The sequence below is a fragment of the Culex pipiens genome, chromosome 1 (genome assembly GCF_016801865.2).
Source record: "Culex pipiens pallens isolate TS chromosome 1, TS_CPP_V2, whole genome shotgun sequence".
In the NCBI taxonomy this organism is placed as follows: Eukaryota; Metazoa; Arthropoda; class Insecta; order Diptera; family Culicidae; genus Culex; species Culex pipiens.
Window position 1 is genome coordinate 105,748,840 of NC_068937.1, and position 16,281 is coordinate 105,765,120.

At 44.7% G+C, this 16,281-nt stretch overlaps 1 protein-coding gene across 5 annotated transcripts in view; it reads left to right on the forward strand.

The window, feature by feature from the left end:
- The window catches only part of LOC120426679 (serine-rich adhesin for platelets), a 28,411-nt gene extending 13,516 nt beyond the window's left edge, over window positions 1-14,895 (forward strand). For 2 of the 5 annotated variants that reach the window (XM_039591452.2, XM_039591453.2), the window contains exons 3-6: window positions 2,358-3,837; window positions 4,494-5,155; window positions 5,216-8,714; window positions 9,913-14,895. In XM_039591452.2, the coding sequence (XP_039447386.1) occupies window positions 2,544-3,837; window positions 4,494-5,155; window positions 5,216-8,714; window positions 9,913-11,006 (6,549 nt within the window). In that variant the 5' untranslated portion in view covers window positions 2,358-2,543 and the 3' untranslated portion in view covers window positions 11,007-14,895. The remainder of the gene's footprint in view (window positions 1-2,357; window positions 3,838-4,493; window positions 5,156-5,215; window positions 8,715-9,912) is intronic. The other 3 variants (XR_005606733.2, XR_005606735.2, XM_039591454.2) reach the window with 3 other exon arrangements.
- The last annotated feature ends 1,386 nt before the right edge of the window (window positions 14,896-16,281 follow it).

A 16,281-nucleotide genomic window follows, 5' to 3' on the forward strand; every position in this document is an offset into this window, starting at 1 on the left:
AACTGTCAGTTTTCCCTTAATTTGGTAGCAATGTCAATTCTGTTTATCATTTGCCTTTTCTTTATATATCTATTTGAATAATTTCATCTGCGCTATAAGTTGTCCTTAATACAATCTAAGCTAACCTCTATTTATTAACTATTATTTATTTCTACACCTACTACATAAATCACTATCTTTCTTTTACTATTGATTCTTTACTAGATTCTTTACATAGTATATTTCCTTTACTGCCCATTGTTTTGAATCTTCACCTTTTTCTTAAGCAAGTGAAGTTCGAGCCTCTACTCAATTTAAGGAATGATAAAAGGATTAACACAAATATTACTATTGTACCTTTGAAAAACTTTTATAAAATGCTTAGGACCGAAATATTGTAACAAAACACCGCGACAAAAGAAATAGCAACAGATAAATATGACTCAACAATAGGGAAGATTTTAGGAGAAAACAATACCCAGTAAATAACAGTTAGATTTTGAATTCAAGCTGTAAATAATCCATTTTTCGCTTAAATAAATGTTGATAGGCACACTATAAATGGTTAGGCGCTTATATTTACATCAAACCTAACACAATGTACCACCCCCGGCCGAGTTAAAATGCGTAACCGGAAAAGAAGGTGTGCATGCCTGGCACGAACACTCAAAGCGTGTTCTAGCGTGTTGCTCGTACTGACTCAGAGCAAGGGTGAGATGTAGGTGTAAGGGCAGTGCGTGTTCGTTGGGAACCTGGTGCATAAGATCGGTCAAGGCCCGTTCTTACACTGAAAATTGCGAATTTACAATATTTTCAAAAATGTTTGTTTTGTTAAGTGACTATTTCTATAAAAGTGATCATACTTCATGGAAACTATGTTGGAAAGGTTATTTAAGTAATTTCTTATCACCCTTGAACGTTGTATTAGAATTAGACGAAATGGCTTGTTTTCTAAGGTGGCTGAAATTTTCAGGGGTTGTTTGTACATATAAAACTAGCATCTGGCCAAAATATGAGCACTCTAGGTCAACGGGAAGTGGGGCAAATCGGGACATAAAGTTTGATGGTTCAAAAACGTAAAGAATCTTAAAAATGCTGTAACTTAGACAAAATTAAATATAGTTTCAAAATTCAAAATGCATCTGAAAGGGCTTGAAAAAATCAACAAAATGCAGGGTCAACCATCATAATTGGTTATATCTAAAGTGAGTTATTGGCATTTTAGTGAAAAAATAGCACAATTTTCAAACTCAAATAAAAAAAAGATTTCCATTCAGATATCAACTCGATCCGACCTGCAGCTTGTAGGGGACATCTGGGACTACCATTTGAGACTGCGAACGCTTTGGGTAACGCAGTATAACATATTAATTAAACACTTTTTCTTTTAAGTGATTTTTTTGGTTGTAAATTTTTGCTCGGGAGACCCCTTAGATCAAATTTTCCGGTGATAATTTCATAACTTTCGTGTTCCTGAGACAATTTCACAATAGAAACATGCACAAAAATGTGTATTTTCATCCATTTTAACCCTTTAAAAAATTAAAGTTAGGCAGATTGGTGAGGTCCAATGCCCTGTTCGTGGACTCGCTCATAATATTGAAGAGAACATTCCAAAGCATAAGCCTACTACACTGGATTCATAAATTTGTATATTGTAAGGTTTTCGGTACATTTGACTTAGGCGGACCATTCTGCCCCCCGCCCCCCCCCCCCCCCTCTCCCTTGCCCCTATTATTACATGCGACATGATCATTTTGCAGGTGGCTTGAACGATCACATTAGAATCACGTCACACGAACTCTACTATATGTTATTATATGAAATCGAAATCGCAAAGATAGAACACATTTACATTTTCAAGTACGGTATCGTATAGCATCTATAGCTACAGAACCCAACACACTCCTCTCTCCCCGTCTCTGCTTCTCTGGTGGGTCAATTTCGCAGCAACCATTTTGCTGGGGCTGCGACACAAAGTCTACTTAAGTTTTCCGCTTACTGGTTGCTGGCTGACCGGCAGTAATAGACTCAGCCTCTGAATTGCCTGTTTGTTGTGCACAGCTGAGATGTTTAAATATATACTCGGAGCAAGCGCGCGGGTGGTGTGTACTAGCAGCTATACCTACGAACTGCCCTTTGCTTTATAAATTCTAATAATGACTAACGGCCACAGGGCCTGTGCGCTGTCAACTGAGACAAGACACGTGAACGCCGATAAGGGTTGAGTTGGGGTTGTTTTGATGTTCTTTATCCCAAAAACCTTGCATAATTTATTAGTTGTTTCCCTTTGATTAATCGAGTACAAGTGAAAATCCACCAAAAATTTAACTCGCCATATGATTGATCTTTCTATTTCTGGTTTCTATAATTAACAGGAAAAACACGGACCGACCGAGAAGAATAAACAAATACACAGCGCACCCGAAGTTGGACATCAAAGGAAGGAAGGCCGGCGGCGTACGTTCGGTGAATGAGCAAAACGAGAGTGAAAAAAAGTTGAGATAGGGCAAGAGAACAACACAGACATAGACACACAAACACTATATACAAGCAAGTAAAAAATGAGTATTGAGCCAACCAACGAAACCAAAACAGCAGCAGCAGCAGTAGAAACAGCATCATCGTCTAGCGGTACTGGTGCCGTTGGTGGTGGCGGAGGTGCGGAAGAAGAGGAAGAGTTGACACTGGTCGAAATTTCACCTTCGTCGTCGTCGTCATCGCCCACGACCGTTTCTTCGCTATCGCCATCGTCCCGAACTGTCACGATCAGCAGCAGCACCGGTGCCGGCGACGATGATGCCATCGAAGTGCATCCGGAAGCAGCAGCGGCGTTGGCAGCGACCCGACCGGTGACGACTTTAAGTGGCACCGCCGTTGATTCGTCGTCTGAATCGAGCACAATCGAGTTAGTCGAGGAACAACCTGCTAAGGAGCAACAGGAGCAGCACCGGCCACAACCCTTACTAGCACCGGTGGCGGCAGACGTGCAAGACGTTGCACCTGGCGACCGTTCCCCGCACGAGTCCCGGACCATTCTACCGATTCAGTCATCGTCCTCGCTGTCCACTCCGTCCTCTTCGGAAGAGTACTTCGATGAGTCTCTGACCACCGTTAGCAGCAGCACCGAAGGTGCCTTGAACGTTTCTTCTAGCAATAACCAATTGAACAACAACAACAATAGCACAGCAATAATAGAACTCCAGTCGGTGGTGGTGACCTCAGAGGCAACAGCAGCAGCTGCTACACCGGAGCAGAGTGCCGACCAGGGCAACACTCGTGAAAAACCAGCAGACAATAGCCAACCGCAGCAAACGAAGGAAGCACCAATAGAAATAGTACAAATTTTTCCCTCCACCAAGGCTGCCGACGTGTCCTCGTCCTCGACCTCCACGTCCGGTGCATCGTCGTCCTCTTCAAGCGGCGCATCTTCCGAGTCCTCGAGCTCGTCATCGCCTTCCGTTTCACCGCTGGCAGTGGACCAACAGCAGCAAATTCAGCAACCATCGTCACCGCCTTCAACCTCCGCGCTGGTTCAGGGTGATACTGCGGAAGTTGTGAGCAAAATGGGGGTCAGTGATGGTGACGACCAAGTGCCAGAGCTGCTGCCGGTGGCGGTCGAGGAAGTATCGTCCCCCCGTTATCAGCCGCAGCAATTGCCCATCCTTCCGTACCGTGGGTCAGCGTCGTCTCCGCAGCTTAAGCAGAGCAGCTTGAAAAAGTACAAAAGCAACAGCAAGAAAATGAACAACGACGCGGAGTGCGAAGAGAGCAGTGCGCCACAGCGGCGCGTTTCGTTCCCACAGGATGCGCAGCTCATTACCGGCTACCTGGAGCCGATCGATCCGTGGGCGTGTGGTGAGTAGAATTTGCATTCGTTATTTCTTACGGTGGATCTAGAAATTCTGTAAAAATCTAAACTTAATATTTACTACCGGTGTGTTAAAACTCAGAGAGGTGCCAAATTGCTGAACTTGGTGTATTGTTTTGGTCATATATTTATAAGTCGTAAATTTTAATTTCCAAAACATGCCTAGAATATTCGTCTGGTCAGCAAATTGATATTTTTCTATTCAATAACAATACCTGTTGGAACTCTGCCAATGAAGCTAATATTCGATCAAAAAATGTAAGTTTACTGTTCCTTGATTTTTAAAAGTTGTGAAGGGAGCGTTCTTTTATTACGTAACGCAAATAATCGGATTTTAAACCCCCTCCTTCCTACTCGTAACAAAATTCCCAAAAAATTTAAAAAAAATGTATGGAGCGTAACACGGCCTCCGACCCCCCATGACACCCTCTTTATGCGGAGCTCACACACACTTTCAAACTTTTGGTTACTATTTAACTAATTTAGTAAGTGTAAAAAGTGACAGTTCGTCACTTTTTAGTTTGACTTTGACCAACCAACGGGGTACAAACTAAAAATGGTCAAACGAAAAAGTGACCAACCATCGGGGGTTGGGTGTACTAACAATCTACAAGTGAATTAAATAGGATAAATTCCCTTCCAGTGGCTATCATTAGTGCGCCCGAACTCACCGACCTGTACAGCAAGTCCTGCGCCAAGCACTCTACCGAACCTCTGCCTGTGATCTTGGAACACATAAAATCGCTGCACCTCACGATGAATCAACGGGTGCCGCTGCTTTCGCTCAGGGACCAGAATCTCAACCATGGCTCCTGCGAAGCGCTCGAGGAAGTGCTCAAGCGGGTTCAGTACAAGAGTATCAACCTGTCGCACGCCGGCCTGGACGACGTAAGCGCCAGCGTCCTGTTCGACATGATAGAGTATTACGAGGCCACCAACGAGCTGGACTTTTCGGATAACCTGTTGATGACGAACAAGAGCTGGCTCGCGTGCATCAACATGATCAAGAAGAGCCAGGCGCTGAACGTGTTGATCACGCGGGGGCCAGCCCTCTCCGAGCACAACGCGATGAATCTGGCGAAAGCGTTGAACACCTCTTCGCTGCACACGCTTAAGCTGGATCACTGCGAGCTGACGCAACGACCGCTGGCGACGTTGTGCAATCTGCTGAAACGGAACACCTCGTTGAAGGAGCTGTCGCTGGCGCACAACCAGCTGACCTACGAGGACGCGAAAAGCATAGGCGGTCTGTTGCGATCCAACTACCACATCCAACTGCTGGATATTTCGAACAACAATATTGGGGTAACAAATGAGTTGTAGTGATAGCTTTGAAAATTATTTTCATACTTCTCTTTTTTTCAGGATAAAGGCGTTGAGTTCATCGTGTCCGCTCTGATCGATCAGTCCATCTACTTCAAAACGATGCAGGAAACTAAGCGCCGCGCCGAGTTTAGCTTTTCCGACCTGTCCAGCAGCCTCCAGAGCATCAACAGCAACAAGAACTACTTTCCCTATCCGTACCAACAACAGCAGCAGCAGCAACACCAACTAAGCAGCCGAAGTCAACATCTACCACCCCAAAAGCACCCAAAGCAAACGCGATCGCGAGCTGCCTCAACGAAAAAGGCAGCCGCCGCCGCCGCCCACAAGGAAGAATTGCAGCAGCAGCTAGCGTCACCGTTGCTCGAGCCGGTCGTCCCGCTGACTCCCCCACCTACGCCGGCCCTACCCACCGTGAGCTCACCCAGTGCGTCCCCAGACGACGTCTTCTTGGCGGTGAACACGGTAAAGCAGCTGGAGTCGCCGGCGGGATCGCTTCCTCCCCAGGCCGCTGAGCTTCTCACAGTCGTCGACGATGCAAACAGTACAAATAACGATAGTGGTATTAACAGCAGTGTTTCCAGCGATGTAGACCAGACAAACAGTGAGAATAGCTGCAGTAACAAGTGCGAGGAGGTTGTTGAAGTGGTGGTGTCTGAGGAAGCAAAGGCGCCTGAAGAAAAGAAGGAAGCAAAGACGGTGGAGACTGTTGTGGAAAGCGGAAACGAACGTGGGAATGTGCACGACGGTGGTGGAGGTGTGGACAAGCAGACGATAGAGTTGACATTTGATCTGGAGCAGCACAGCGACGACGTTGATGAGCAGCACGTGAAGGGGCCAAAGAAGGCGCGGCTAGCGAAACAGGACAGCGTTTTGAGTGAGTTCGAGTCCAGCATGCCCGAGCTCAAGAAAGAGCCACAACAGGTGAAAGTGGATGTGAAGGTGGCTTCTGTTGTGGCCAAGAGTGAGGAACATCCGATGGAGGAGGAAACGCCGGAGATTTGTGCGGACTATGACGACGACACGAGTCTCAAAATAGTTGAGGAGAATCTGCTAGTTGATAGGAGTATCAACGCGACCAGTGTAGCAAAAGAGGAAGCATCCACTGATGACAGTGCACCCGTAACGCCGTTGGCCACGTTCAAGAAGGATGAGCTGCAGCTACGTTTGGAAAAATCCAAACAAAAGGAAGAGCAAGAACTTGCGGAGGCAGCGGGACTGTTGAACAGCTCCGAGGACAATAACAAGCTAGAGGACGTTACGTCAACCAGCGCACCAGAAATAAAGACAACGGCGACGATGCCGCTGAAGATCGTCGAAGTGGAAATCAAGGATAAGCAGCAACCGCTGTCACGTTCGCTGGACAGCACGGCATCGGGTGAGTTTGAGAATCCCTTTCTGTCCACGAACCAGACGTCGGTTTTCCCAAGTGAGCGTTCGTTCAGTTCGGAAAGTCTCAACAGCGAAACATCGGTAGATTCAAACGATTCCAAGAGCAGCTTGAAAATTATCCAATCAAAGTTTGCTGCTCGAAACGGAACTCTCGAGCGACAGCAGTCAATCGCGAACCGTGAAGCACTACACGCGGAACAATTTCCTCCGACGGTGCCCTGTGGGCTGCAAGTGCTGGTCCTGTGGAACAATGAAATCACGCGCCATTCGGCGAACACGTTTGCCGACCTGATCGAGAACACTTCCACGCTGGAAATCCTCAACGTGGGCTGCAATCTACTGTGCAATGAGTTTGTCGGAAGCATCAAGAGTAGTCTGAAAGTGAACAACAGCCTAACCAACCTCGGCCTGCAAGGTGCACATCTTTCCGACAATGGTGCTAAGGTTATGGCGGAGGTTATCGAGTTCGGCGGCAACTCGACGCTGCAGCGAATCGACATGCGGAACAACAACATCTTGGCCACCGGGCTGGACCACCTGAACGAGGCTCTCAAGTCTAACAAGACGGTAACGCGAATCGACCTTGACGACGTGCCGCGCCGTGTGGTTGACAACTCGATCGATGTCGGCCCCGAGTACAACCGGTTGCTAAACAACATTCGAGCACAGTGCGAGCGGAACAAAAATCCGCCGGAACCATCGGAGCCAATCAGCACATCGATCAAGCGTGTCCGCGCTAGCCAACTGAACTCGAGGAAGATTTCCCTCACCTGCACTTCGATCCGTGCCGCTCCGACTGGTGCGACTGCTGGCGAGAAGCACCACCATCATCTGCTGGACCCCAGCAAAAAACCGGGTGGGCGTTTACGTTCTCCACTGCCTAGTCCAATCCCATCGCCCATCGCTTCGCCGGTGCCGAGTCCCTCGCGCAATCGCTTCCAAGTGACACGTGTCGGCGAGTCTTCCGGAGGGGGTGGAGGCGGCAGTACCAGCAGTCTCACTAGCCTGAGCAACAATAAATCTACCTCACCGTCCCCCTCGTCCACGGGAAGTTCGCCCACACTCTTTTTCGCGGCCAATTCACGATTCCGCGTCGTCACCGTCGAGGAACCGGCCAAGGCAAAGTCATCCCCCGTGTCCTCAGTGTCCACTAACCAACGGATGTCGTCATCTTCATCCATATCGCCCTCGCCGTTGGCCGCCACAGTCTGTAGCAGCTCTGCACCTGCGTTGTCCTCATTCGATAGCTCACTCAAGTCGTCGTCATCGCCAATCTCGCAGCACTTCCAAACGGTCGCCACAAACACACCTTCGCCACCGGTGCTAGTACAACAACAACAACAACAGCTTACACAATCGCACTTCCCACCGTCCTTATCGCCGATTGTCGCACCAACAGTAACAACAACCGTAGCAGCAACAGCAGCTGTGACAACAACTCCAACACCAGTCACCCCTCTCACCCCATCGACACCAAAGCCACCTACGAAACACACACGGTTACCGTCGACCAGCAGCTGCACGCTGCACGATTCGGTCATTTCGTCCACCTCGATCGAAAGTCCCGACCTGGAGGTGAAGCGGTTCATGGCCAGTGGGAGCGGAGGTGTCGCGCCAGGATCTGCCCGGGCACACTCCTCCACCACCATGGACGATAGCTGCTGTTCGTCGATCAGTAGCAGCATCGACTCGATCGATCGAGTGCTTCAGTTCAACAACAACACCTCGATCAGCTCAACGGACGAAAGCTTCGACCTGATTGTGAGTTCGCCCTCGTCTTCGTCGCTGTCGGTCGGTTCGGTCAGCACGGCCCCGTTGGCCAAAACGGACAGCACACTGGTGCCGCGACAGCAGCCGACGATCATCGAACCGAGCAATAACTTGCTGCTGCAACCGGCTAGTCCGCTCAAGGGGAAGAACGCCAGCCTGTCGAGTCTGGACATGAGTACGAGCTCGCAGGAGTCGCTGTACGATGTGCACGACTTGTCGTCGTCGGTGTCCGTGTCGTCGGGTGGGTCCTCGTCACTGGCGGTGGCGGCAGCTGGGACAGCGGCGACGACGGGCACCAAAACGGCGGCAGCCGGGAACTCGAACGAAAGTACGCTCACATCCGTGCAGGGGCTGGAGAAGGACGTCAATCAAAAGCAAGGTAAGCTAAGTTTGTTTCTTTTTTTTTGGTGCTTCCAGTCCAGGATGGAGATGTTGTAAGAACGGCCTCGCCATATTGTTTCGCCAGATGGAATCAGAATTCGCAATTCCAGAACTTCTGCTTCTCCCTTTGCAGAAGTTCTGCCTTACAGAAAAATCCCTTGAGTTGTGCAAAAATGTCTGCAAAGAGTCAAGTATTCCCGCACCCGAGGAATTGTAGAATTTTTGCAGCTCCTGCAGAATTCTGCAGCCAGCTTAAGTGACTTTTTGCGGCCTGTTCCCGTGCTTTGCTGCAACTGCTTCTTTTGCAAGAGAGGAAAAAAGGGAGAGTAATTTTTACGTAAGCGGTATACGCACTTGGTAAGGAACCTGTTAAGGAAAATTGTTAATGGGCAGCAGCGGCAGAGAAAGTAAGCCAGAGAGAGTAAAGAAATGCCCCAAGAAATCGTTCTCTCTCCTTTGTTCTGCTGTTCGTAAAGCCATTTCTTGACTCCTTTTCTTGGGAGGTGCGTATCGAGAAATTAAAAGTGCAACCTGGAGTTAAACTTTCTGTAAAGCTGCTGTGAAGTTTTCCATGACACTAGCGAAAGTTTCACTCCATGTTACCGGCTCACATCTCTCTTTTTAATTTTTAGATTGGCTCATAAGAAGCAAACCAGCAGACGAGAGATATTTAACACTACCTGCAGAAAAGGTAGTGCATGCAGTAGCTTTTTTTTGCTCTTCTGCTACTCTTCTCTCAGGAAAAACATTTGCGAAAAAAGAAGCACAAGTTGCAGAAAGCACGTTCCCGTATTTTTTCGGCGGGCAGTCTCTTCTCTCTATCGGGTTAGCTGCTTATGTAAATATTTCTCTCCCTTTTGTACTCTCTTGTAAAACTCCTGCAAAAAAAAGAGCTTCAATGGCCAGGCCTACTGTGCAAAGTGAATACAAAAGATGATTCGTTGAAGTAATTTAATTTGTGTACGAATCTTTTTTTTTTGATATTTTAACAAGTGGACATTGCGTAGCGTGGTCGCCACAATTCGCTCTCATGTTTTTGCAAAAAAAAAAAATTACTCAGAAAATTGTTTTGCATTCTATAATAAGAACTCAATACATGCTTAAAATGATTCAAATCAAGAAAAAAATTCTTCCAACATCCCATCTTCTGTGTTGGTTCCGTCAAAATACGTGTCTAACAATTTTCCACAATCCAGCAGCAACATCGAGCAAGCAAGCACCAGCGGAAAAGCCACCTCGCGTCCGTAAAACCTCCTGGATTGCTTCCATCGGAGGAGGGAGTCATCCAAGGGTTGCGGACAGCGGCGGTGCCTTGACGATCGCGCCCGCAACCACCGGCAACACGTACTCTCCCGCCGTCGAAAAGTTGCTCGCTATCTTCAACCCAACCAACCTTTTTTCCTCCAACAAATCTAGTCCACCGAGTTCCGAGTGTGGCACGGTGCCCGCGCACTCTGCCGGCGGGACGCTGGGATCTGCGACGACGACGACAACGGGTAAGGAAAACAGTACTCCGGCGGCGGCACCGCATCCACCGGTTCGAAAGGAGAGTCCCATGGGAGGGTTGTTCCGGTGGACGACAAAGTCGTCGTCGGCAGCCAAGGACGAGGAGAAGGTGTTGAAGGTTAACATTTCACCGGAGAACACAATCACGCCGCAGATGCCGCAGATTCAGGGTCACCTGCAGCAGCATTCGCCTCAGTCGATGGTGGCGGCGGCGGCGACCGCGACGACGTACAATGTAGACAATATTCCTAGTCAGTTGAAGGCGGAAATCAAAGAAAACATCTCTCCGGAAAACACAATCACCAACAGCAAGCTGCTGCTGAATCCGTCGTCATCGCCAACGTCAACGGTGCAACCGGCGGTCGCCATTGGGGTGTTGCCAGCTGCTACGGCTGCCGCCGCGCCTGTTGCCCCGGTACATCCGAAGGTCATCTTCCGGCTGGGTGACGATTACGACGAGTCCGAGGACGACATCGACACGCTCACGAGCAAATACGGCGGCGGCGGAGGTAAGCCTACACTGCTGGGCACCAACATCGGAACCACGACCACGGAGGGGTCATCGCCAGTGCCGCAGTCGGCGGCGGCCGTCCTCATGCACACTAGTCATCTCGGTCAGCTGGCGCGGGATTCGCTCACCACCATGTTCAAAAACCCCTCGCTCGCCTCCCAGGACTCGATCCGGTCGATGGACTCTCTCACGGAAATGGCCGCGGCCGAACAGCAGCTGCAGCAACAGCTACAGCCAAAACCGGCAGCGACGGAGGACACACAAGCTCAGTAGCGACCTGGGTCGACGACGGAACGGCGAATCGGCGGTGTCGAATGGTTGATCTAGACGCGCGTGAGTCTCTCTCTCGAGAGGTCGCTAGAAATCGCTGCGTGTTGCGCGGAATCCGCGTTCGTTCCTGGCACATGTTTCGGGAGGGTCGTGTTGAGTAGTCATCTGTCTCTCTCTATCTCTATCTCTCGTACTCAGCTCAGTGGTTAGTTTGGGAAAAGCCCCTTTATTCATTTCCCTCTTGCCGGTTGGGGATCCACCGCGCGAGGGGTGTGTAATTGATGTGCCTTCTTTGGAGAAAAGAACGAAGTAATACTTTTTAGTGTGTGTCGCATGTTTTTGTGTGCGTGTGCGTGCGGGCCTTTGTGTGTGTGTAAGTTCGCAGATGTGTAGGAATAGAGCGTTTATTAAGATTAGTCAATTTTTACTCAGCACGTGGTAATACAATTTCTAAACCAGAAGAGGCTAACAGTGAGAAGATAAAAACAAAACAAATTGTGAGAAAAAAAAAGACGCTAGAAACGAGTAAAAGCTGTCGCCGGATAAAAAGGTGAAACTTGGTAAAGGAAAAACGCTATAGTATTACGTAGATCGAAGGGAGAGTTGTATTATTTACAGAAGAAAAGTGATGCACTTGTCAAATGCATCAAATCACTTACTCAAAGTCTTTAAATATATATTTTAAATTTTGTGCAAATTTTTTGAACGTATTCCCTTCTGAAAATATTTCGAAATATAATTCGAAATTCATGTTTAAGGTAATTGATTGATTACACAGCAAAAGCAGTTTATCACCCTGATTATTGATCGATTTTAATATTTGGATCGGCGATCTAAATAAGAGATCGATGTTCAACACACTTTTTTTTACCGAGGTCAGTGGTTGAAAAATTGATAAAGTTTAAATCGATTATCCATCAACAAAATGAAAATAATCAACGTTTAACCGAAAATCGGTTGTAAGATCATCAATAACGAACTTAACTACCGAATCAGTTTTCAGTTTATCGATTCTTCAATTGTTCAAATTTAAGTTGCTCTAAAACTACAAATAATATTGAAACTCTTAAAAAAAAGAAATGATTTAAAAACTAATAATAAATTTATTTTTAATTGCTGAGTATTTGAATTTAAAATAAAAACACTTACATTTTTTAACGGAACTCGGTAGGTGAAAAATCAGTAAAGTTTAAATCGGTCAACCATCTGTCAGAATCAACAAAATTATACCGAATCTCGTTTGTACGATGAACATAATGAACTTCATTACCGAATTTCGGTATGTTTTTACCGAATTCGGATATTTTTGGTTTACCGAATTGTTCAGCAGTTGAAAATTCGGCAAACTTTACCTCATTCAGTAAAAAAAATGTAAGTGTGTATAGAATAATATTGATATGTATATTAATAATATTATTATCATTTTATTTTTGGTATCTTTTAAAATCCGGATTTCTTCAAAAATTAACTTTTTAAATAATGAAAAAAAAAAACCTTTAAAAAAAAACATCTTTTAAAACATATTAAACAAATTAGACAATTTTCCACAACATCATGAATCAGGTATAAAACAAAAAAGGAAAAATTTGCTCTAAAATGACAAGCTTTCAAACATTGATAAATCGTCGTTTGGGAGCTCTTATAACAAGTCTACTTTAAAAATATAGCACACACGCGATGAAATATTGAAAATAACAAAATTCTAAGCGGGCGCATCTCAAAATGGTAACCGATTGGAACAAATCTGAGTCCGGATTGTGTTATTCAAAATAGCCACGGAAATTCGCTGTGCGGTTTCCACCACAATTCGCGCAATTGTGACGAGAAATTGAGTGGTTTTATTCATTCATTCAATTAAATCTTAAATGTTATGTTTTACATTAGATTTGATTGAATTCTAGAACAGGACTAGTACATTTAGTTTTTCCTAAACAAACCATTTCTATAAGGAGTGTTTTTCCAAATCCTGAATTTCTTTGAGTAAAAAGTACACAAAAAGAGCCAAACAAAATGCACTCTTTCTTCGATTTATGTCTTGTGAAACGGCGTACGAGAACAACAACAAAAACTAGTGAATTTAACAAACAAAACGATGCCATCAAACAAACACAAGCAGCAGAACTGAGGAGCAGGTACTTGGAGAAGGTGAAAAAAAGACAAACAAAAAGTGAGTGAAACCAGAAGAAGCAGCGCGAGAATAAAGTGCAGAGAACAAATTTTTGATCTAATCGTAGATTGTAGTAATGGCGAAATGGAACCGCAAAAGGGAAGAGAGCAAACAACAAAGTATTAAATTGCAAACAAAAATAAACTGAAGAAACAAAACATAAATCGAGAGATACGATCGAGGTGTAGGCGTAACGTGTAACCCGTAACACTTAATCAATGCCATTGTGATATTAGTTTTTAATCAACACGATTATTGTAGTGCGAGAATGTGAGAAAGAAAATGTGATTCGGAAAGAGTTCTGATGGTTATGGGGTAAAAGAATGGGGGAAATTGCAGCACGTGCACCACGAAGCGACAGCTTTTACTTGCTTTAGGTGGAATAACTGAATGAACGAGACTTGGCAGGTTTGCGCGAGAGAATGGTACGATAATATCTTACACATATTTTTGGAATACCTTTTGTATTCGAGGTTTGATTATTGGAGTACTGCGTGAACGGGTTCGTTTGGGTTTGATCAGGGCAAGATGAAGAAGTAGATTTTTTTTTAGAGGGGAGTGGAAGTAAATTACAAGCTTATCACACACGCGGCATTTGGAATCGATGCATTTGCCTTGCTCAAACTTTGACGCCGTTGTCTACTGTATTGGTTCGCATAATCATCATCTGTATCCTAGTACAAGACGCTTTTATTCATTGAACACTAATAAAACTCATCGATTGAAAAACACACACTCGGAACATGTGCATGGAAGGAAAGGACGTGGAAAAGCGTTTGAAAAATATTCAACAAAACTGAAGAGCAAAGGAAAAATAAGCAGCATTTTCTAGCGACAACGATGATTCACTTGCGGTGTGCTCTGTTGACGGAAACGAGAACCTAGCTATGTTTAAACATTACTACAACGGAAAAGAAAAAAGATTTGGCAACCAGACACGAAAATTTACGAGAAAGGAAAAGTATAACTCATACACCCCAAACACACAGACACATGAACCCAATCTACTTGATGTGGTTTTATTTCATTTCTGAAACACACAAATTTTGGTTATCGATTAATTCACCAACCAAGGTGACTCTTTGACGCATCAACATAAGACAACGCATAGAAGAAAAACACATTGAAAACGGGAAAAATGACGGTTACTTCAAACATTTTTTAGTTTTGCGACGAGCCGCAGTTTGAAGCGATGGTGCCACGCGAACTTTGAGAAACGATAGCGACATCCATTTCCTATCGTTATCGTCTTTGATTCACGATGGTTCAATCGGCGACAACTTGAACTAACTCTTTTCAATTCCGTTGTGTCATATCTAAGCACAGACAAACATTCGTGAATCGGTTAGGAAAAAAAATCAGTCAGAAATTTAACGGTCAGTTTAAATGTTTGGAAACTCACCACGGTAATATTGAAGTCACCACAGCTAATTTACCCACGATTGACAGTTGCTAGAAACTGTACTTTTCTAGCAAAACATTGTGAATATCAACTGACGTGGGCAGGATGGACTCTTTGTTTACACTTCGGCTTCGGCCCTTTTATATTGTTTTGCTTGTTTTCATGTACTTCTGAGGCAATGACTCTCCGGTTGTCAATATTGATGGGACCATCGAAGGACAGAATTATCAAGAGAACGATGCAAAATGAAGACTCGATTGGAAATATTTATATTTTTTATTATGTAAATACCGTGCTATGAAATAGAATCGTGGCAACGTCCTGCAAACAAAAACAAACAAATATCAAACCCCCTTCAAAGCTTCGTTTCGCTAAGAAAAATGTCTATGCAAGCCATGAGAAAATGACATTTTAGACAACCCGAAGAGATTTTTAAAGCAAAGAAATCCCAAAGAACCGTCGAGGAAGTGATTCTTCAAGCAAGAGAATATATCGAGAAATGAAGATAATTGATGTATGCAGTTTGAAGGGACTGAAGAATTCATCGGTAGATGGTGCAATATCGAGCTCGAGAAGATCGACAACCAGAGAGTCGACTATAATAGTTCCAATAGGCAATGGGATTTCCTATGTTTTATGGGACATATTCAAATAAGTATGTTTACATGCATGGCAGCTGGACATTTGTTTGCATCAGATTTCCTATCTTTTTCTAGAAAAAGTTTTTTGTCAGGGGACTTCTAGCTGTTTTTTTTTTTTTTGACTGACCGCCCTATATGTCAGCCAACATACTTCGCAGGGCTGTGACAGCTCGTGCTCGATCATTGTTTGCAGGACACTGTGACGAGAAGTTCGTCATTTTTGGGTTAAATTATATTTTTTCACTGGGCCAAGAAAACCTTCTAGGAATGCGAACCTGGTGGCAATTTGGCGAAACACCTCTGTCCGTTCTTCATTAGATAATCGCGTTTGGGTTCTCGGTTTGGACATTATTTCTCCGAGCTTTCATGTTTATTTGTCTGTGGGATTCTTCTAGTGTGAACAAACAATTTGACAAGGACTTAAAAGAGTCTCATGTTGATGGATTCATGTCAAAACTTACATTTAAACAAAACAAAACAAAAAAAAAATGTTTGGATAAAAACACACTGAAATATACATACACACCCTGTATAACTACAAATGTACGTATAAAAAACTATTCATGTTACTTATATTTTGGCTGTTTATTTCAAAATTAACATAATAATCTAAACTTTAAGTTGCAATTTGGATCCATCAAAATTTAATTAATACAGTACGCCTATAACTAGTGAAAAACAAAGTTTTTCATATCAAGCGACAGAGAAGATGGAGAAAACAAAACAATACAAACATTAAACAAAAGTTCTCCGGTGTTGTGAATGACCGATCACCACCAACATCAACACCACCACCACCAGTAGCAGAAGCAGTTGTTGTAATAATAAAATCAGCGTTTGTTTATTTTTTTCTTTTTAATATTTTTGTTTTTAGTATCTTCATTTAATACTTCTGTGATACAAGATAGTACACTTGTGATACGATACGATTACTTTAAACAAAACAACAGCAAAAAACAGCCTAACAAAAGCAAACCAACCAAACACAATTACATACACACACACACACACACACACACACACACACACACACACACACACACACACACAAGCGAAAGCAAGGAAAGC